The following is a 23493-nucleotide window of genomic DNA, read 5'->3' as shown; positions in this document are numbered from 1 at the left end:
TAATAATATATTATACATTGTTAGTGTCAATTAAAAAATGAAATTAAATGAAAATTTAATAAAATATTTCGACATAAAAAAAACAGAAAAAAGAAAGAAAATATACTATCGCCTGATTGTCCATCTTATAACATTTTAATGGGATTATGGCTATGTATTCACAAAAATGATATGATAAAATATAGTTATTTTCCATTTGAATTTAGCTTTTATTATTTCATACCTAACAATAAAGCTCCTATGTTTATACGTTTCGATCTCTGGTTAGACATTATCATAGTTTTAATTTTTTTATCGTCGTTTTTCTTTAAGCCGTCTGGGAAGGATCATTTTTGTTACATATTTTTTCTTTTACTTGTTCTGCTGCAGGTATTACAAAATCCCAAGGTTTGAATATAACATTTTGACAATCACTTTCGCCTTTACAATCACCAAGTAAAAATGCATTTTCCCTATTAGCTAGACCAATACCAACAATTATCAATTTTATGTTATTTTGTTTATAATCTTCAACTACATCGGGTATTAAGCTTTTGTTTGCTCCATAGTCAAATCCATAATAAAATAGCACTGCAACTTTTGGGGCATCACTTCTTGTACCCTCTCCGAATATAACTTTTTCTAATGCATATTCCAAAGCATAAACATATAAGGTATGGGGATTTGTTGCTGCATCATCAAGTGATCTAATTTTGTCAATTAGCTTCTCTTTATCTTGGCTCAGTTCATCGGTAAATGGAACTATCAAATCTTGTCTTTCCGCGAAAAGTATAATAGACATATGTGCTTTATCTTTACTAACTCTTGCATTTCTTGCCATTGATTCTAAAAATGGGATTGTTCCTTTCATCCAATAGTCTTTTTGAACAAAACTTGAATTTTCTACAATTAAGGTGATGTCATAATAATTATCACAGTAATTTCCTGGATTAGCTCCGTCAGGTTTCTCTGATCCTCCATTATTACAGGATCCAGTTGGAGGTAATGTATTTATACTACTATCACAAAATCCCCCATCATCTATATCCAAATCCCCTTTAATTATATACTCAGTTACACAAGTAACAAGCTTTTCATCTGGATTGATTCTAGGGATAATGTTATGTGAAACAACATTAACCTTTTCGGACATACAACTGCCAATAAAGACTAATGAAAAAAATATATACGATATTCCTTTAATACTCCTCATTGTGTATTCTTTATTTTATTATATATATTTTGTGTGGGTGAGGAAAGCTTTAAATATCTCTTATTATAAAAATAATAAAATAAAAGTTTACAAAATAATAAATCAAAGGGATTGAAAATATAATTTAAAGGGCATATAATTAAGCGTATATTCAAGCTTAAAATTGTTTACATACATGTATATAAAAAAAATAGACAAAAACAAATTAATGAAAACAAACATAAATAAGACAATCTTATTCAAATTTTAAAATAATCATTAAAAGTGTTTTTATAATATATAAAGTTATAAAAAAATTAATATAGTGTTTTTAATATAGAATATACTAATAAAAAAAATTTACATGAAAAAAACACTGAAATAAAATATAGTTCAAATAATAAAAACATTAATAAACGAATTAAATGAATTAAGACAATCAATTAAAAAATATATATTTTTTTTTTAATTATTTAAGAGAATGTAGCTAATTACGTATAATTATTAAAATAGCTAGATATTTTTTTTTATTTTCCATATTGGCATATCAAGAAATTATAGTATAAAAATCAGATATAAGTAGCTATGCTTTTAGTTTTAATATTTTTTTTTTACTTTTTGCATGAACATATCAGGAAATTATTATAAAAATCATATATAAGTAGCTATTTTTTTAGTTTTAATATTTTTTTTTATAACATTGTGTTTTAGCTGTCTAATATTTTTTTTATATCATTTGTCTGGTGTTATATATTATAGGCTTTTACAACATAATTTATATATGTTGAATATTATAAATGCAACCACGATTGATAACAACGCTAGTATATATAATTATAATTAATTTTTAACACATATCATAACAAATTGGATCGATTAAATGCTATATATATATGAATATATTAATCTATCTCTGTGTGTATTTAAATTATAATATACCCCTTATTGGTTGTATATTAATATCCATATATAGATTTTTTCTATTAAAAATTAATGGAACGAATATATCCGCTATCATGCAATTATGTATACATTTTCCATGTTGAGATTTAAGAATAGTTTTCACAATTTTATAATTGGGTTTTGAGATATTTAATGGGTAACTTATGTAATTATGTAAGCCCATTTTTTTTATTTATTGACATTTTTGTGTTTTTTTTCAAATTATAAATATTAATATTTCCATAATTAATAAAATAAAAAAGGTTTTAATTATAAAATGCCCTATCTATATATAGATTAGCATTTAAGAGAGTTAATTATAACATTAATTCGAATTAAAGATAATTTAATTAAAAAAATGAAAAAACATTAAAAAATGTGTTTATAATTATGCAATTTATTGATCTATATATTACAAATTTTAAGTTGCCTTATTTTTCATAAGACAAATTTTTAATTAGACAAAACAATGTTAATTAAAAAAATTATATTGAATTATATATAATAAAAAATATATATTCCTTTAGGAATAATTTAATTGTTTAATTATTTGCTTGTAAGTATACAAATACAAATTTTCGATTATATTTCACAATGTTTTGCATCAGTTTTTGGCGTGTATTTCAGCATTAAATTTAAATACTCTTGGCATGATGGGCGTTTTGATGGGGTAGTGCTAAAACTTCGTTTGAGTATTTCAGTAAACTCTGGGTTAAACCATGTGGGAATGTTTGGTTTTTTTTTATTTACTAAAATTTCTACAACGATATCTGAAAAAAATTACAAAAAGAACGAAATATCGTATTATGTTCAGTATTTTACAGATATTATTCATACGTATTGCGACAAAGATTATGTAAAAAGCAATTCAATATATGTTTACCTTCTTTTTCTTTTATATTTTGAAATGGGACTTGATTAGAAAATATTTCGATAAAACAACAGGAAAGACCCCACATGTCAGACTTTTCAGTTATTGCATTTCCTATGAAATATGAACACATATAAAAAGTTATATATGGTTAAGATAAAAATTAAAGTAGGGAAAGTTCACATATATTTTAGATAGTATTAAACTAGTTAAAAGAGTGTATAAACGTATATAGATGTATGTTTGAATGAAATCATAACTTATATTGAATTATTAAGGGAAATAAATAAAATATAAAAATACATGCACATATCTACTATTCTAGTACCTTCAATGAAACATTCTGGAGCCATGTATCCTAGTGATCCTCCATTATCTTCTAATATAACCGTCCCTTTATCTGATAGCTTCATAGTTTTCCCAAAGTCGCATACTTTTATGTTATACTATTGACAAAATAAAATAATGTGAGAGAAATAAATGGAGGTAATATATAATGATAATACAGATAAATATTTTATATGAAAGATATATTCATTGATATATATATATTTCTTATTACCTCATTATCAAACAAAATATTACTAGTTTTTAAATCGCGATGTACCAATTTCTTTTCCTCATGAAGATACTTCATTGCTTCTGCCAACTGAGTACATATTCTTAGTCGCATTTCATAAGATAAATTGAACCCGCCTCTGTGCAAAGTATCAAATACATTCCCTTTATTAAAATATTCTAAAATTATTCCAATAAAATCACTGTCTATACATACTCCTATAAATAAAAAATAAAAAGAGAAAAAACATTAAAAAAAAGTTAATTTGAAATGCTGGATAGAATGATAAAGGTAACTTCAAGCATCATATATTTGTCTAAGGAAAAGAAAATATTTGCATTTCATGAATATATATATGTTGATAATAAGGATATCTAGTATATTCAAATACCGTACCATAGTATTTAACAATATATTTATGTGAAATAGATCTGTATGCATTAATCTCTCGAGCTATAGACCTCATACCCTCTAAAGTCATAGATGGGTTAAATTTTTTTAAAGCAATTATTTGATTATTCCACATAGCTTTGTAAATAGCTCCAAAACTTCCTTCACTTATAAATTCCATAATTTCAATATCATTTTTTTCGATCATTTCATTCTGTGGTATATTAAAATTAAAAAATCGTCTATCACCTTTAAAAAGTATCGTTACTCCATCACATGTTGATTTGTTTAATTCGGTCATTGGTTTATCATTTGGTTTTATAATTTTCTTAGAATTTGCCTCATTAGTTTGATCATTGCAAGTTTTAGGTCCCTTTTGTATATCATTTATCGATTCAGTTAAAGAATTCAAATTGTTGAAGATTTTCATTTTTTTAGGATCCTCATTATAATTTTGATCATTCCCAATGGGTATTTTATTACATTTTGATTCATTATCTGATGATATAGGGTTTATATTTTTCTTTATTAAATGTAAATCATTTTGGGTAGCTTTCACATTATTGTATGTGTGCGTGATTCCCTTTTTTATCCCATCCTTTACTAATGCTTGATCGCTTTTGATGTTCGTATTTAATTCTATTTCACTTTTTTTTTTATCAAAAATTTGTGTATTATAAGCATTAGTATCTTGTCTATTATATGAGTCATAATCAATACTATTATTCAAATTGCTATTTTCAATGCTATTACTAAAAAATTGATTAGTTGGCAATCTTTCATATGAATTCCATATATTATCATTGTAAGTTTTTTTTTTTTCTAACTCATAACTTGTTTTATGAGTCGAAGAATTTCCATATTCATTATTGCCTATTTTTTGATTTGTTTCTATTTTACTGTTTTCATTATTTGAATCATATGCAACAGTTTCTGTACGTTCATATGGGATGTTCTTCACATGTTCAATTTGTTTTGTTGCATTATCTTTTGTCTCTTCATTATTTATTTTTTTTTCATTTATTATGTTAGTACTTCTTGTTTTATAATGTCTTTCATTCATCTTATTGGGTTTTTCCTCCTTTTTTTATTTTTTGGTTATGAATGTAAAATTATATTTTTATAAAATATATTTATAATAGTTGTCTTAAATTGTTTTTTTTTTGCCACACATACATATGCATTTAATATTATGCAATCATTTTTATAATTTTTTTCTTTTTTAATAGTTTTATTTTACCTGTTCCCTAGTAAAAAAACGTAACAGTTCTTTAGTCAAACCTTGAATCTGAAAATGGTGAAAAATGCATATAAATGTATATTGTACATATATTTATAAGTTGTACTTGTGTGTTTTTTTTTAGGTTTACCATTTGTTATAAAAAATTGTTGATATAAAGTTGGTAGATTTATAAATATATCACATTTTTTTAAAGTATGACAAACATACATGAGCATATATTTGTGCATTACAATGTCTCTAAATTATTTCATTCACAATATATTTTGAATAAGGAAACTACATATATTTATTACAATGTGATTATATTCCCCTAAAAAAAATTGAGTAAATATATGTATAAATAAATTATTGATGAAAAAAAATTAATTAAGGGATGGTAGAACGATGTCCAAGCTAAACCAATTTATAACTTTGAACACCGAAAAAAGAAAGAGAAATATAAAAAAAAGTAATAAATCAAAGAAAAAATGTATAATCTAAATAGAACAAAAAAATAATATATAATAATTTACACAAATTCATTATTTTAAAAAAAAAAGAAAAAGCACAAAATCAACTTAAAAATATATTTTATTCTACAATTAGAAAAAATTTGGTCTTGGAAATTTTTAGATTCTACACACATCACTAAAGCACTATATGAAAAAAAAAACACACACTAATAAATTATATTATAAAATTTCCATAAATAAATTTATAAATATATTGCGACGTTTATTTATTTAAATTTTTTTTTATTTTGTTTCTCAAATTTTATACTAAATAGTATGGTGTAACAACTAAGTGCGTTTTCTATACTTTTTTCGAATTGTTACAATTTCTACTACCATTATAAAAAAAAATAATTTGAATAAAAATTTATTAAAAAAAATATATTACAACAATGGAAAATATATTTAGATTGAAATAATTAAATTGGATAACCAAAGAAAATAATATAAAAAGGGTAGACGTGTAAAAAAGGTAAAAAATGAAAAAAATAATGCTCCCCACAAAAATGTAAGAAATATATACAACTATTTCGAATTACTAAGAGAAAATATTCATATTATAAAAAATTTTTAATATTTACAAAATTATAAAAAATAATATATATTTTTAATAAAATAAAATTGACACACACTAAAAATATATCATTTTTATCGCTTTTTTCTGTCCATGATATGTAGCAATTATTCATTTCTTTCTTAACTTCGGTGTCCTTTTATTTATACTACACAATTAATATCACAATTTATATGACTACCTTTTACTATATGAAAGTGATAGAGTTATTATTGCCCTACTTAAAGGGAATATTATTAAATAGTGTCGAAAATAATGAACCTGTTTGTATATAAGTTCGTTTAACTATAATATAGACTTAATAATTATTAAAAATATTTATTTTTTGAAAGTTTTAATTTGGAAAGTGATAAAAAAAATGGATGAAAACAATATATGGAACAAAAAAAGGGGAAATTAAATTTGATTGAATTAAACAAGTTAAACTTAAATAAAAAGAACAAAAACACATCATATGGGATTAAAAAAAAAGAAGATTGTCATGCACATAATATTGAAACTAACTGTGCAAATGTGATGACAAAAATGGGGATATATATCAACTTTTTTCAAAATAATGCTTAGTTTACTTATCTAAATCCACTGTTTCAACCATATATTCAGGATCGTAAAACAATTTATTAAATCTGTCATCTTTTAATAATTCTTGAGCATTTACCATGGCTTTTTGTTTTTTGTCAATTCTTTTTTGTACTTTATTTAATAAATTATCAACATAATTTTTATTTACTAATATATTTGATTTATCGGATATTCTCATCTGTTGTTTTTGTTGTAATTTCTTTTGTATTAGATTATTTTTATATGATTCCAAATCATTTTCTTGCATAACACTTTTAATATCTACATAAATATTACTAGGAATATAATACCCATGTAAATATGGAATTAAATTTTTGGTTCCTTTCATATGAGCTATATTTAATTGTTCAATTTGTTGATTAGTTAAAAATACATAATCATCAAATCCGTCATTCATGTTATTATTATTATTTATATCATATATATCGTCTTTTTTATATTTTTCTTTTTCTTCTAATTCTTCAGTAATATTATCAAGGAAATTACACCATTTTGGTGCTATTCCAATATATGGTATAAAATATATAAAAACTTTTTTATTGTCACATGGAATAAAACATAATCCTGAATTTTTATAAAATGTAAAAGAATTTATATTTACACATTCATTATTTAATAATTTGATTTTCTTATTATTTCTTTTTTTCCCATCATCAAAATTTATTACTTGTAAAGATAATATATTTTTTTGAGCTTCTGAATAAATTTTTATACAATTTTCATCACATGAAGCTACTAGTTCGTTAGAGGAAAGACTAGTACTACTATTGTGGATCCCACTATTGTTATAATTATCATATGTGTTTCTATGCCATTCGTTAGTACCCATATATGAAGATTTACTACTATCAACATTAAGAAATTCGATTTTTTTAATAGGGATATCATTACAATGATCTTTAATTAAAAGAGGTTTACTATGTCTTATATCAAAAAGTTTTACAATTCCTTTACTTGTACCTACTGCTAATTTTAATCCGTTATCTGAAAAACAACTACTAGTTAATTCTTCATATTCATTTACATTTAAAAAATTTAAACTTTTTTTTTCTCTTTCATCCCATATTTCTAAATATCCATCTGATCCTCCTGTACAAAATATAGGTAATTGCATATTTTTACAAATAAAATTATTTTGTTCATTTTTTGTTTTTATTGAATTTTCATAACACCCTTTTTGTAAATTTAATATATATATATCTTCATAGGAAGCAGTAATATATAAATTAGTTGATTCTTTATTATACATTAAACTTCTTCCCTCTTTTGGTATACGCATTTTATAATATTTCCCAGCAGCATTATGAAATTCAAGATATCTATTTTTACATAAAAAAGCTAGTTTTTCATAATTACTTGTTAAAAATTCAAAGCTTAATACTTCTTCATCAAAATGTCGTCTATGTTTTATTGACAATTCCCTAGTATCATATAGACCAACTTGTGGGGGGTACATACCACTTACACATAAATATCTTCCATCATCGCTAATTTTGATATCATCACTTTTTTGTGAAAACTCTAAATCATGTAATACTTCAACTGAATTATCACCATTATCATTTATTGAATTTTTTTTTTTTTTTTTCGAATCAAAATTTGTATTACTATTACCATAGCTATCTGGGCTTAGCTTTCCAGAAGTCAGCGAATATATTTTTATTCCATTATTTATAAATGATTTAATCATTTTGTTTTTTCATCTGTTTCATTTCTACTAACTATAAGTTAAAAATTTACTTTTTACTACCCTATTTTTTTAAAGCCTAAAATAAATCTTCTTTCCAATCTATACGTAAAGAGAAAAAGTCAATTAAAATGTTCCAAAAATATGTTACAATTTTTATATTTCTTGATTATATAACACTCTAAATTTTATTTCCCTCTTGAACAATAAAAATTAATGCTTAGGAATATACTATTTTTTCATTTCATCTAATTATGTTAATTTTTAAATTAAAAAATATAAAATTATTTAGCAAATTTCTTTGGTATTTTTCAAAATTTTGTATGCAATTATTTTTTTTTTTTTTTTGCAACATCAAAATAAAATTTCAATTTGGCCCATATAGTTATATAAGCATAATATAATGATATATTTTATTTTTTATGTTTCAAAAAATTTAATATAAATAAAAAAATAAATTTATCATTTTTATGAAAAAAAATTATATTGATATATCAATTTTATTTTATATATGATTAAATATATTTTTTTTATTTCTCATAATTTTCAACGGGTGTGTTTTTATTTTATTATATATACTTTTTCTAATTACAGTTACATAACTGGTTGAAAAAAAAACAGAATAATCCTTCGAAAGGAAATATTTTTTACTAACTTTATAAATGAATAAGCATATATTATTTTTATTCAATTGTATATTAACATATAATTTTTATGTAATAATATTTTCATAACATTGAACTTATAAAATGGGTATGGTACCCGTCCATTTATTTGAGCAGCTATTAATATCGCAAATAAACTGTGTAGAATATAGTATTACGTTTTGTAATTAAAAAAAAATTATAGGAATTCGGTAAATGTTCCTTAACACTTTAATTTTGTTATATATGTGTTTGGAACAACATATAAAAAAATGTAGTCTAAATGTTGAACTGGCAATATATGCCTTAACATACATTAGGAATGGCTTAATAAACGAAAAATATTTTAATTCAAAGTATGTAATAAACTAAAAACATAAATAAAAAAAAATTGTAAGTTCACGTTTGGTCTTGCATACTATATGCATATGCATATTGATAGGAAAACCAAATTGTGATTTCTTATCACTTTATTTTGGAGCAAAGAAAAACCAATGTTTTGTATATAAGGTTAAATTAGGTAGCATGACAAATATAGGTATAGTAAAAAATAAAAAGGTTGAAAATTTGGGTAAAAATAAAATATCTGTTGAAGTCATATTATTACTATTATAGCTTGAAAATAAAGATAATGGTAACATATTTATTATATTTAAAGAATTTAAATTTGACATATATTTATTATTACTGGCATTACTTATTGGTAGACTACCTAATCTAATATTGAAAGGTACAAAATCATTACTTTTGTTTTCACCATTTTTTTTATTTATCATATTATGGTGTCTGTATATATACCGCATCATAGGCGACGTATATGCTCTTTCCTCTAAATTTATATCCATTTTCCTGGCAAAAAAAATTAGTAAAACGTGTATAAACTATAGATATTATATATATTAGAGCATATACTATATCTGCACTTTCGAATAATACTACACATGTACAAACTTGTAAAGCTTTATTTATGGCACTATCTATAAACAATGGAGGAAGCAAAAATATAGGTTTCAACACAATTTTATATTATTACCTTAATATTTCAAAAAATGTAAAGAAATAACAAGAAATGCTTATTTTATATTCTTTAATCCTTTATGTAATTATTCTTTGTTACTGTGATGTATTTCCTTTGACTGTTTTTGTTTATTCCTTTACATGTGTTCGGATCTTTTTTTTGTTCCTTTTATCATTTATATTTTCTTTATTTATTATATAGCTTTTGAAATATTGCAGCTTGCTTAATTTTCCGATATTTCTAAAGTTATAATGTTTTATAATACAAAAATAATAACTTCACTTATTTGTGTTTAATTTAGAGGGGGGAAAAGCAAATACATTATTTATGCATATAACGTATACAAGCATATTTTGAATATGTGTATATTGTCATTATGAAATATGAAATAAATATTATTTAATTAAATTATAATTTTTATAATATTTTTATTAAAAAAATATGTTAAATATAATATACTTCTGGCTTAAAATAAACATGATTTTTGTTTGTTTGTTTTGTTGTTTTTTTAGTATATATACTGGCTTTGTTAAATACTATGATAAATAATATGACACTTTGAAAGCAAAGGGTGTATACCTCACTAATTTGCTTTTTTTTAAAAATTTCATTTATTCTGTCAATATTCCTTATTTTTTATTATTTACCTAATGTTTATGAGATTATTTAAAAAATTCCACTTTAAATTATAATTTACTTTTTTTTTTAGTCTTATATATAGCGAAAAAATTGTAATACATTTATATGCTTTTATTTCATGGGCGGATAAAAAAAAATGTGTATAAGCACCAAACAAGCTAATATATAATATATTATTATAATGTGCTATTACATATAATTGGTAAATATATTTGTATTATAAATTTATGAGTTTATAATACTTTCATTTCAAAAACCTGTATGTATATTTATACACTATCTGTGGATTTTTTTTTAAATAATTTGATAGACATTTCATTTTTTTTTTGCTTTTTTTATTGCTATTTTTTTTAATTATGACTAAATTAAAACTAATAATTAAAAATAAGGAAACTATATAATTTAACAAATAAAAGCGGTTGATTTTGGTATACATTAGATCGCTGTGTAAATTACTTAAATAAATATATAAGCATATATACATACTAATAATATACTTGTGTATATATATATATTAATTATAGGATTTACTTACATATTTATGTGTTACACTTATATGCTGCAAACTTTTAACCTTACTATCCATTAAGCATATTTTTGTGTCTTTAATTACACTGTTTTTCCCGTTAAATAAAAATAAAAATTACACACATATATATGTATATATATATTTGTTTTTTTATTTTTTAAACACATTTGGCGTATGCCTATATATTCTCTCAAATTGTGGCAAACATTAAATGGTTTTATAAAATATATATACACACATATATGTTATAGAATTAAATACTTTTAAGTTAATCATATTTGAGAGAGTCAAATATTTTATGTCACTTTTTACAATATAATATTTTTTTATATACACTACAATTTTATTCTTTATCTTTAATTTTAATTTAATTATATATATTACTTATAGTGTGTGTATTTTAGCACATTTCATTGAAATACATTATATACATATAATTAATGTGGGGTGTTGTATATATCAAGACAACACTAATTGTTGCATTTTCATAAGCCTTTTTAATGATTAAATGCAAATAAAATGGCATTCAAAAATAGTTAGATTGTTTTGTGTATGCTTATTATAATTACTATTGCTGTAATAATTTGGTTTGCTTTTTTCATTATATTTTTAGAATAACTTTTTTTTCATTACATTTTTAGAATAGCTTTTTTTTCATTACATTTTTAGAATAGCTTTTTTTTCATTGCATTTTTAGAATAGCTTTTTAATTTATTTTACATACTATATAATTGGAAAAAACTATGTAGTAATTCCATTGATCTAGTTGGCCCCCCTGAATAGTTTTAATAATAATACCTAAACAGTAGAAAATTTGCATAATTTTGTAGAATAAAATTAAAACAATAATATTTTTAGCAACTACGATGATATATGTATCATGTGCTTTATTTATGCCATCATTTGTGTTTTAAAAAGTATGTGATATGATTAATAAGAGTATTAAAAAAAATATATAATAAATAAAAAGATTATTAAAACCATGAAAAACGGAAAAAGTTCATATAAAATAGATACAAATACGAAAGAAAAAAAAGTAAACAACATTTGTGATAATGAATTATGTGAAATATTATCATCAGATGAAAGTAATGAATTTATTTATGAAAAAAATGATGATTTTATAGTTGTAGAACTTATTTCTTATATTTGTGGTAATTCCAAAATATTGTCTTTTTATCCATGTACAAATAATAATTCAGAAAAAAATAAATATCTATATCATTTTTATAAAAAAAAAAAAGTCAAACTATATTTATGTTTAAATACAAAAAACAATGAAATATATATATATCAAGTTCAAAGGAAATATGTAGAAAACAAAAAGACAGACAACCCCAATGATACTATAAATAAAACATTTTTATATGCACAGAAACCCGATAAGAGTGAAAAAAATAATCTAAATAATAGCAAACAAATAAAGAAGGAGAATAAAGTTAGCTCGACGAACTTGGAAAAAAAAATATGTATCACAAAATTATTTGATAGTGTAAGTTGCAGTTATGATATATCCACTATTGAATATTCCAAATTAGAAAATACGGATACTCAAATTTTAGATAGTTTAAAAAGTATACTAGAAAAAAAACTTAAAAAAAATCAAACTAAGATTGAACATGATATTGATTCACAAAGGGAACAAAAAAAGTTAATAGTAGATGAATTAGATTATAAAAATAGTATCAATACGAAATCAGAGAATAATCAAGACAAAAACAATATAAATAATAAAGAAATAAAATTGTTATATCTGAATTTCCACGAGCCGGCTCACATATTTATGAACCATTTCTTCAGGATCAATCAAGGTATGTATATGCACACTTATATTTTTTCACGGAATCGATCATTGTACATTTTTGCAATTACACAATTTTGAAAATTTTGAAAAATTTTGTTTCTTTTTCTTGCAGATGATGAGGAAAATTCTGTGAAAGAAATAACCGGATTTCTCAAGGACGAAAAATATGAATATATAGAAAAGGAGCATCTAAAAAAATCAAAACGAAAAAAATATTCATCCATATTTGGAAAAATTAAAAACGAAATATTTCCATGTAATAAATTAGAAAATTATCAAAGTGATATAAGTATATGTAGCACCAATTTATTTTTTAGTGACACCGAAGTAATAACTAAGGAAAATGGTAAAGAAGTGAAAGAAGAGGATGGAAAAAAAGAGGAAGATAAATATAAAAAAAAAAAAAAAAAAAATAATTTTATTCCATTAAAAAGAAATAATTTAAAAATAAAATGGTTACTATTAAATTTAAATTTAAAAAAAGAAGAAGAAGCTTTAATACAAAAGTATGTAATGTTTAAAAAAACGAGTTTACAAAAAATGGCAAAAGAATTATATGATAATGATACTTGGACATATCAAAGTACAAATAAATCTTTTCGAAAAAAAAAAAAAAAAAATACCTCAGAAAATAATGGAAGTATAAAATTACCTGATAAGACACAAGATAAAGAAAAGGAAAATGAATCAACAATTATATTTGACAATAGCACACAACAAGATCCAAATAGTGTAACATCAGATGTTTCATCTAAGCATATGCTAGAGCATAAAGAAGATGAAATAAATAAAACAAAATACAGCAGTAGTAATAGTAATGATAGTAGAATAGATATTGACAATATGTACGACCATAATAATAGTGATCAAGTTTACATTTTGAATAATCAAACTAATGTAAATGAAGTAGAGAGTTATGAAAAAAAAAATATAATACAAACTATTGAGAATAATGTTGTTGAAGTTGAAAAAGAAACAAATATAAAAATAAGTACAAAACATCAATTAGAAGAATATCCAAATAATTTTCATGACCAGTCTGTTTGCTACTCAGAAGTTAATGTGTTAGAAACAAATTGTTTTGAAAAACAAACTTTAAAAAAAAGAAAAATTGAAAAAGATCAACTATATTGTGATTATAATAATAATAATGGTTGTCTTGATTTTGAATATTTAGTAAAAAATGGAAAAAACAATTTAACTATTTCAGAGAGTACAAAGTATATAACATATGTCGAATGTAATGATGCACGAAATTCCAATAGCGGATCAAACCATAGCACTGATTCTTCATGTGATAAGAAAAATAATGAATTTGTTGAAGAGATAGTTATTGAAAAAACAAAGTATACCCAATTTAATAATTGTGAGAAGGAAATAATGAATGGAGATGTGGTAGACATAAATTTGGCAAATCAAAATGGAACTAATGGAATGGAAGAAGATGAAAATTCTGAAAGTAGTGAGTATAATGAAAAAGAAGAGAACCAAAATGGGAAATGCTTTTTTTTAGATAAGAAAGTAAATAATGTTTTAGATATTATAAAAATAATATATACAAATAGTGTATATGTAAAATATTCTGAAAATCTTAAGTTATATATAGGATTATATAAAAATTACACAAATATTGAAAAAACAAAATTAGAATTTTTGGAAATAGAAAAAAATATTGATATAAAAATATTAAATTGGTATATAAATGAGAAAATGGTAGAAAAAAAAAATGTATGGCAATTAAATAATTATAAAATTGATGATTGTAGTTTATTTCGTTTAAATAAATTTAAATATATAGATGATTCAATTATAGACTTTTTTAACAACTATATTTATTTTTATATATTGAACAGAAATAATAATGATGGGTGTAAAATTGAAAATGATAAAAAAAATGATATATATATTTTTAATACATTTTTTTATAAAAAAATTGAATTATATGATGATATATCAAAAGCTTACCTTAATACAATCAGATGGATTAAAAAATTAAATAAAAAAATTTATGAATATAAATATGTGTTTATTCCAATAAACATTAATAATACCCATTGGTCTTTAGTCCTTATTTATTTTCCTTTCAGTGATTCAAATCGGGATAAAAACACGGACCACCCATCTAATACTATTAATGATGATGAAAAGTATAAAAAAGTGAATAATAAGGATGTCATAGAAAGTGTACAGGAGAATGTGAAGGAAAATGTTTCTTCTACCCTTTCTCGAAACAATTCAGACGATTCTGATCGAAATATAAGTATCGACACAAATTCGAATTCCCAATGTGACAAAGAAGATAACGTATTCCATGCGTATAGAAGTAAATCTCTTGATTCTTATTTTTTAAATGAACAGAAATATTGCACACATAGGTATAAAAAAAACAACAGTATGATGAAGTATTCATTTAAAACAATTGGAAAAACTTATCAAAACTTAACTGGTTTGGTTGAACAAAATGACGAGGAAAATTATGAATACAAATTTGGAAGGAAAAAAAGAATTTCAGGATATTTAAGCGATGGAAATGAACATGAATCGAGCTACATTTCTATAAGTGATAGTAGCGAAAGTCATAACAATAAAAAGAAAAATTTAAGTACTGATGTGATAGAAGAAAATTCTAAAGAATGTAAAAATGAAAATAATATTGAAGAGGAAAAGTTAGTATATATGATATATCTTGATTCTTTATTTCCATCAACTAAAGGAAATGCAATTTTAGAAAAGTTAAAGAAATATATAGAACATTTATTTCATCGTGATTATGTAAAAAAAGAAAAACGAAAAAAAAAAAATAATAATAATATATTATCAAATTCTGGAGAAAATAGTGATTCTTCCTCTGACACATATCATAGTGATAGAAGTGGGAATGAATGTAGTGAACCAAAAATATATTTTAAATTTGTATATCCAAATATAATACCAAAACAAAATAATACTTATGATTGTGGTATATATATTATTTATTTTATTTTACATTTATGTTTAAATGTGCATTTAATTGAGACTGATTTGATTAAACCTTTTAATAAATATATTAAAAATAAATATCCCGATAATAAATATAATTTCAACTGGTCTCAACAAAATGCTACTAAAAACCCTTATGCTCGGATCTATTCAAATAATTCATCTCCCTGGTTTGATCAGAAAGACATATGCACAAAGTAAGTAAACAAATCATCATACGAATATGGCATGTGAATGTGACATGTTCATTACTAGCACTGTTAGCAGTATTCATATTTTTTTGCTTTAAACTGCCATTTATTTTTTTCTATGTTTTTCTAACTTTTCCATATGTTCACCATTTTTCATTTCACTTATTTTTTTCACTTAGGAGAAAGCAAATGAAAAAGATGCTTCTATACATGAAAGATGTCATAAATTGGAAATCAGAAAAGCATATAGAAATTTTAAATTTGTTATTTTTAATGAATCACAATGATAAATATCAAAGGAATTAATTTCAGGACTCATCATATGGCATATATTATTATTTAGCCATTTCATTACTTGCTATTCGTTTTGCACCTATTTGATATTTTCGATTTATTTTTTTTGTCAACTTACAAATGTCTTACACACATTTGCATCCTTTGTATTATTATTTTAATCTAATCAAATTTTCCTTCGCAACTTTAGTCGTAAAACTATAAGCGCTTTATATATCTTTAAAATAGATTAATCATTTTAAGAGTTTAAAAATGGAATAAAACATAAAATATAATCAAAGGTATAAAAAATAAATAGGGGGCATATGGTCACAAAGATTATCTCACATGTTGTTCTATATGAAGGATAAAAAAAAACAATGAAAAATAACAAATTTTCCTAATTTTCTATAGTAATATATGTTTGATAATATATAGTAACTTATGCTGTAGCACAATATAAAACAAAATCTTTATCTCCATCTTCTTTATCTTCATATTGATTTGACATAGTAACCATAATATTAGGAGCAATAACAAAAACGGTTCCTTTTTTTATTGATTTAATACTTGCTTTTTTTTTTTCTTTTTTTCTTCCTTTTAATTGTGTTTTTGTATTTGAAGAAAGAATAATACAGGATGTAAAAGATGTTTCTGAAAACATATAATTAACAACTTCTCCTGGTCGGATTTTAACAAATAAAATTTTGAAATATTTCATACTTTTATAACTACATGATATAATATTATAATTAATAAATTCTTTTTCTAAAATTACAGGATGATTATTTTTATAATTAACATATTTTATAAAATTGACTTTATCAACTTCTTTACTTGTTAAACCCCCTCTTATAACTAAATCAGAATTAGTCATACATTCTAAACAGTTACCTGAAATATATGAGTGCATAACTCCAGGTTTGATATATATAACATCACCATCTCTTAAATTAATTAATTGTAATATGAAAACAAATATTCTTCCATTATCTTCTGGATAAAATTTAGAAACATTACATAATATTTCAAAGATATTATTTATAATATAATTTTCTGCTTCTTTAGATATGTTTTCTGGATTTTTTTTTTTACAAGCTTCTATATATAATTCATCAATATTTTTTTTTAATTTTTCTTTTGTTTTTATATAAGAACAATATTTTGGATTTTTCGTAATAATAGAAGTTATATATTTATTTAATACTTCATTTTCTGCTAAGAATATTCTATATGTTAAATATTTATACATATGCTCATAAAGTGATTTTATTTTTTTCATAGTTATAAAGAAACCCTCGTTATTTATACTCTGTGTAGAGTTATTTTCATTATCTTCAGTAGTTTCATTTTCATCTATATTATTTATATATTTTTCTACATTTGAATCTATCATATCAGGAATATTTCTATTCTGTTTAAAAAATTCGATTAATTTTTCTTTTTCTGTTTTTATAATATTACCTATATTTATATTATCTTTTGGAGGTTTGTCATTTTTATAAAAATTACGAAAAAAATCTTCATAGAAAACATATTTTTGTATACACTCTGCATAATTATCAATGATAGATATAATATCACAATTAGATTCATTATATCTTTTTATAGAATAATTAATTATGTATTTATATACTCCTGAAAAGCAATTTATAAGTTCTTCTATCTCTTCGGTTTTATTCGCATCAAATAAGTCAAATAAAGAAAATAAATCTTTATTATTATTTTGATTATTGTTGTTGTTATTTCCAAAGTTGTTATTGTTAAAATTATTATTTCCAAAATGGTTATTTTCAAAATTATTATTATTATTGCTACCAGTTTTTTTTTTTCGTCCAAATTCATCTGGGCCATTATTTTTCATTTTCCATTCTGGCTCTTTACGTGATACTGGTTTTTTATTATCCCTTTTAAAATTTTCATTACTACTTATTTTTTTATCTATTTTTATATCATTTTCATATGCATCAAATCCATTTTCATCTTTTTTCATAAAAAAATCATAAAGTTCTTTTACATTTTTGATCAAAAATGCAATTTTAAATATATTGATATACCCGCATAATAGGCTCATTGAATTAATACATACACACATTTCAGTTTTGAAAATTTTATCTTTATAAACAGTTGGATTTACAGTATTTAAATATAATGTTTGGGCTTCATTTGGATGGATTTGAACACTAAGGGGTTTATTTATTGAAAGCATTTTAAAAAGATATGGAAATAAATCTTCGTTTTCTTGTAAACTTTCTTTTAATAATTGTCCATCTTTATTAGTCGTACTATTATATGATTCTTCGGTATGATTATATGATATATCATTACAATCTCCATCAGAATGTCTCTTAATGGTATCTTCTCTTTTATTATCATTATTATTTACAACTATATTGGATGGTAGAGAATTTTTTTTATTTTCAGTATTCGATTCATTATTTGCATTATTGCTAGCATTTGTATTATTTACATTTGTATTTGGATTTGGATTTGAATTTTCATCATTTGTGCCATCTTCTTTATTTCTATAAAAATATTTTGAAATTTTATGATTTTTTGCTTTTTTATTTTTATATATATCTATAAATTCTCCGATTGGTACTAATCCATTTTTGTATCGAATTAAATTAGGGCCATTTTGATGATTGCCAATCCATAGTTCAGCATATCGATGAGCCTTATCAATTGGGATTTGTTTTACTTCATTTTCATTTTTCTCTACTCCATTGTTATTATTATCATTTTCTATATCTTCAGCATACTCTTTTAAATATTCATAATTATTTATATCCTTTTTAATTATATCATAATTATCGTTTACTATATTTTTCATAACATCATAAACCATCCCTTCTTTTCCTTCACCCCATTCATATTTTTGTACATATGGGATGCACTCGTTTATACACAATTTTCTTGTCTTCATTTTGTTTTATTATATAAGGTCATGAAAATGGATATCCTAATATGTATATACACTTTCAATATTTTTTTTTTTTACAAACAACGGATGTATATACACTTTACATATATTGTTTGGTCACCACAAGCTGTTAAAGCTTCTTATATACAAATAAAATATCAATTATTTTTCATAAAAAATACACAAACAAATTTATATATATTCCCAACAAATTCAGAGACTGAGTTAATTAAAAAAATATATAAATTTTATAAATATAATAAGGAAAAAAATCCTTAGTATTTTGGAATTATAAAAATATATAAAATTCAATTATTTCATTATTCCATCTTCTTTTTTGCAAAAATATATTTTTAAATAAAACGAATTAATATAAATATATGTTTTAAAAGTTTCTTGAAATTGTTAATATATGTTACTCGATTTTTCTCTTCATCCAATGGTATGTTTCAAATATTTATAAAAAAAAAAAACAATTAACTTGAGTTCTACTCAAAATTAAATTATATTAAACTGTTACAATTACTCTCGAACAATTGAAGTGCCCCATTTTAAAATTTAAAAAAAAAATACATACTAATTCCTAAGTTATATTTTTTTTTCGATTTTTTTTGTATAATACTAGATCAATATTGTTCTTAGTTTAATTCAAATTTTAAAAAATACTACTTCAATCTTTAAACACTTGACAAACTAATTCAAATATATTTGTGAAATATTATAATATGCAGAAAATATGCTTATATAAGTAAATCTACATATATTATAAGCCTTGATATGTGGATCTATAAATGTGAACTAAGTATAATATATTCATGTATATACAAAAAAAAACTATCTTCATAATATACATGCCCATATATATATGTATAATATGTATAATATATATTTTACGTTTTCAAAATTTTTGAAACTATTAAAATAAAATTATAGAAACGGCTTATTTTTTTTTATGAAGTTATTAGAGTATCTCTATAATTTTACATGGCGAATTTTTTAAAATGTTAATATTTTATTTTTATTTTTTAATTTTCAAATAGTTGAATTAAATTAAAAAGAAAATAAAAAAAAAGTGTTATAATAAAGTATTTTGTGCATATTTTTAACTTTTATTATAATAACGTATTAAACGTAATTATATATATATATATATATATATGTTCCATTAATTTAATATTTTTTATTATTTTTTGCTTTATTTTTTTAAATAATAAAATAAAATTAACATCGGTGTATTATTTGCCCGATTTTCCGTTATTCCTTTTTTTTTAAAATATTATTATTCTCTTAAATTTCTCTAAGTTTCTATAAAAAAATCCATATTGAAGCCGATTCTTTTTATTTGGTACATATATATTGCATGTATATTATATTATTTAGTAAATATATGCTGCTAATTCCTTTTATTATAATAAAATAAAAGGGTCACGACAAAAATATAACATATATTATTATCTACAAATATATGCTTATGAATATAATGTGATATATTTCATATGCATGCCGGGGTTTTATTTCCAATAAAAGAACTCGCCACCATATATTATTATCCTATATTTTATTAATAGGTTAAATTTAAAATGAATTTCTGTAGAAAATAATTAATTGCCGAAACTTATAATATGTAATTTTTTCTTTATTCCTTTTATTTTATTATTTATAATTATATTTTATTTTTTTTCTTATTTTATTTCTCTATTTTTGGAAAATTACAAAATGTTTTCTAAAGTTAATAGCGCATGCATATGGAAACCCCCTTGTGGAAATTTTCTCCTCGACATTTAATGGCGTACCACTATTAACAATTATAGCATAATTTTCCAAAATAAAAAATATATCTATGAGGGGAAATTAAATACAACACATGCCATATATATTTATGTATAAAGGGGGGAGGGGTTAGTAAATAATTCATAATTAAAACAACTATACTTTTTATTTTTTACATTTTTTTTTATTAAATTTGTGAAATAGTTAAGTATATTATCTAATCATAAGTTATACCAAATAAGGAATACAAAATAAAAATTTTTTACATATTTTCAAATCATATATATATATTTATTTAAATGGTATAAGCATGAAATTCCTACTTTATCAAAAATAAAGGTATCTATAAATATGGTTATAGTATAAAAATTGCTTATACATGTGTATTAATTTTCAATTTTTTTTTTTGATATATATGAAAAATTCAAAACATGTACAAAATTATGTAACTATATTGGCATCCATATAAAATATAGAACAAAAGAAAATGTAGCTTTATAGGTATAACTTGAGCTATTTACAAAAAAATGGTTTCACATGTTTTTGTTCTATAATCAAATAGAACATTTCTTTTTACAGCGTGTACCTCATAATATATGTAGTACCCCCACATATACACGTATATATTATATTGAGGTGTGGAACTTGTTTTTAGCACCTGTTATAGTATTATATAATGCTAACATAAGAATAAATAAAATATCGAATACATATATTTTTTCACTATTTTTTCAATATAAATAGTTTCGAAATTCATATTTGAAACTTGAATAAATGTTACAACTTTTTTTTCTACACTTTGATATTATACCAAATTATAATGTATAACTTTTTAGTTTCTTTATTTTATTTTATTTTATTTTTTTTTTTTCTCTATTTTTTTAAAATTTTCACAATTTTTATACTTTTTCTTATGATTAATAAATGGTGGCATTAAGGAGAAAGAGCATTTTATATATTATAATTTTTTTTTAATGCCTATATATATTTACATGTATATAGGCATATATGAATTATCATATTTATACAAATACACATGTACATACAATTTTTAAGAAAGAAAAAAAAAGTAATAAATGTAGGTGCATGTAAAAAAATATTATTATAAGCCCATATTACCACATATGTTATATACATATAGGATTATATAGACTATCGTGCATATATGCATTTTTACGCCACTTAGTTCAAAAAGCAACATCCATATGCTAAACGAAAAGAAATAAAAATATCTATTAGTTTAAGATAAATATTTATGCATGAGCGTGTTATATATTAATTATTCGAGACAAAAAAAAAATTAAAAAACGTCATTTGTTTATTCACCATTATTAAGAAATATGTGGTGTGGATTTCGTAACCAGTTAAAATCAAATCGAAACAAACCAATACTTTTATCACATTCATAATGTATATTTGTATATTTATTTGTAATATAACATGGGCGGAAACTGAATGTGCTCTTATTTTATAAACAATTGTTTTATTCCCCTTCAAAATTTATGAATTTAAACTTATTGCCTTTTTCAACTTTTTTTTTTTTTTTTAAATCTATTTAACCATATTTTTATTTATAATAAATAAGGAAATGCGAAAAACAGATAAAATCCTATTTTAAAAAATATATAACAAAATATAAATTTATAAAATAGAAAAAAAAGAACACAAAAAAAGAGAAATTAATGTAGAAAACGAAAAACGAACAAAGAGAACAAATATAGAGCATATTAAAATACAAATTTTTTTGTTTTTTTATTTTTTTGTTTTTTTGGTTTTTTGCTTTTTCGTTTTTTCGTTTGTTTTTCTTTTCCTTTTTTTTACATTTATAAATTTATACATATTTGTATACTTATTAATATTTATTAAATATCTGTTGTTTATTGTGTTTACTTTTATGGTGTTATGTAGACATCCTATTTTTTTCTTGATATCCATATTATATATATTTATACCTATTTATGAACATGCTTATATTGAAGATTTTCTGTTTTTGCATTTACCACCATTCATAATTTCATTTCGGTGTTTTATATATATATCTACATGTCTACATACAAATTTGTTAACGTATATACATGTCTATATACCCATATATTAATGTATGTACATGTCTATGTATAAATATGTTAGCATATATACACACACACACATGTACACGCATATAAATATATGTATATGTATTTATATACAACTATATATCCTTTTTCTTTGCT

General features: G+C 22.2%; 6 protein-coding genes across 6 annotated transcripts; 1 reads left to right on the top strand and 5 right to left on the bottom strand.

The window, feature by feature from the left end:
* Window positions 1-307: 307 nt before the first annotated feature.
* PVVCY_1202990 (von Willebrand factor A domain-related protein, putative) lies at window positions 308-1192 on the bottom strand (the record flags this gene model as incomplete). The annotated part of the gene is made up of 1 exon (XM_008625307.1): window positions 308-1192. The coding sequence occupies one exon, from the start codon at window positions 1190-1192 to the stop codon at window positions 308-310; it is 885 nt and encodes a 294-aa protein (XP_008623529.1).
* A 1503-nt stretch (window positions 1193-2695) lies between these two features.
* On the bottom strand, window positions 2696-5306 carry PVVCY_1202980 (protein kinase, putative; the record flags this gene model as incomplete). The annotated part of the gene is made up of 7 exons (XM_008625306.2): window positions 2696-2883; window positions 2997-3098; window positions 3313-3430; window positions 3547-3761; window positions 3940-5014; window positions 5174-5221; window positions 5304-5306. 7 exons carry the CDS (start codon window positions 5304-5306, stop codon window positions 2696-2698), a joined length of 1749 nt encoding a protein of 582 aa, XP_008623528.2.
* A 1500-nt stretch (window positions 5307-6806) lies between these two features.
* Window positions 6807-8513, bottom strand: PVVCY_1202970 (nucleolar protein 10, putative; the record flags this gene model as incomplete). Its single annotated transcript, XM_008625305.1, has 1 exon — window positions 6807-8513. The coding sequence occupies one exon, from the start codon at window positions 8511-8513 to the stop codon at window positions 6807-6809; it is 1707 nt and encodes a 568-aa protein (XP_008623527.1).
* A 1111-nt stretch (window positions 8514-9624) lies between these two features.
* On the bottom strand, window positions 9625-9999 carry PVVCY_1202960 (conserved Plasmodium protein, unknown function; the record flags this gene model as incomplete). The annotated part of the gene is made up of 1 exon (XM_008625304.1): window positions 9625-9999. One exon carries the CDS (start codon window positions 9997-9999, stop codon window positions 9625-9627), a length of 375 nt encoding a protein of 124 aa, XP_008623526.1.
* A 2323-nt stretch (window positions 10000-12322) lies between these two features.
* On the top strand, window positions 12323-16620 carry PVVCY_1202950 (sentrin-specific protease 2, putative; the record flags this gene model as incomplete). The annotated part of the gene is made up of 3 exons (XM_008625303.1): window positions 12323-13151; window positions 13257-16320; window positions 16494-16620. The coding sequence occupies 3 exons, from the start codon at window positions 12323-12325 to the stop codon at window positions 16618-16620; spliced, it is 4020 nt and encodes a 1339-aa protein (XP_008623525.1).
* Window positions 16621-17029: 409 nt separating this feature from the next.
* PVVCY_1202940 (mannose-6-phosphate isomerase, putative) lies at window positions 17030-19513 on the bottom strand (the record flags this gene model as incomplete). The annotated part of the gene is made up of 1 exon (XM_008625302.1): window positions 17030-19513. The coding sequence occupies one exon, from the start codon at window positions 19511-19513 to the stop codon at window positions 17030-17032; it is 2484 nt and encodes an 827-aa protein (XP_008623524.1).
* Between the last annotated feature and the right edge of the window lie 3980 nt (window positions 19514-23493).

Source organism: Plasmodium vinckei, assembly GCF_900681995.1.
Source record: "Plasmodium vinckei vinckei genome assembly, chromosome: PVVCY_12".
Lineage (NCBI taxonomy): Eukaryota > Apicomplexa > Aconoidasida > Haemosporida > Plasmodiidae > Plasmodium > Plasmodium vinckei.
Note: the sequence above shows the minus strand (reverse complement) of the source record. Positions and strands in the feature narration are given on the sequence as shown.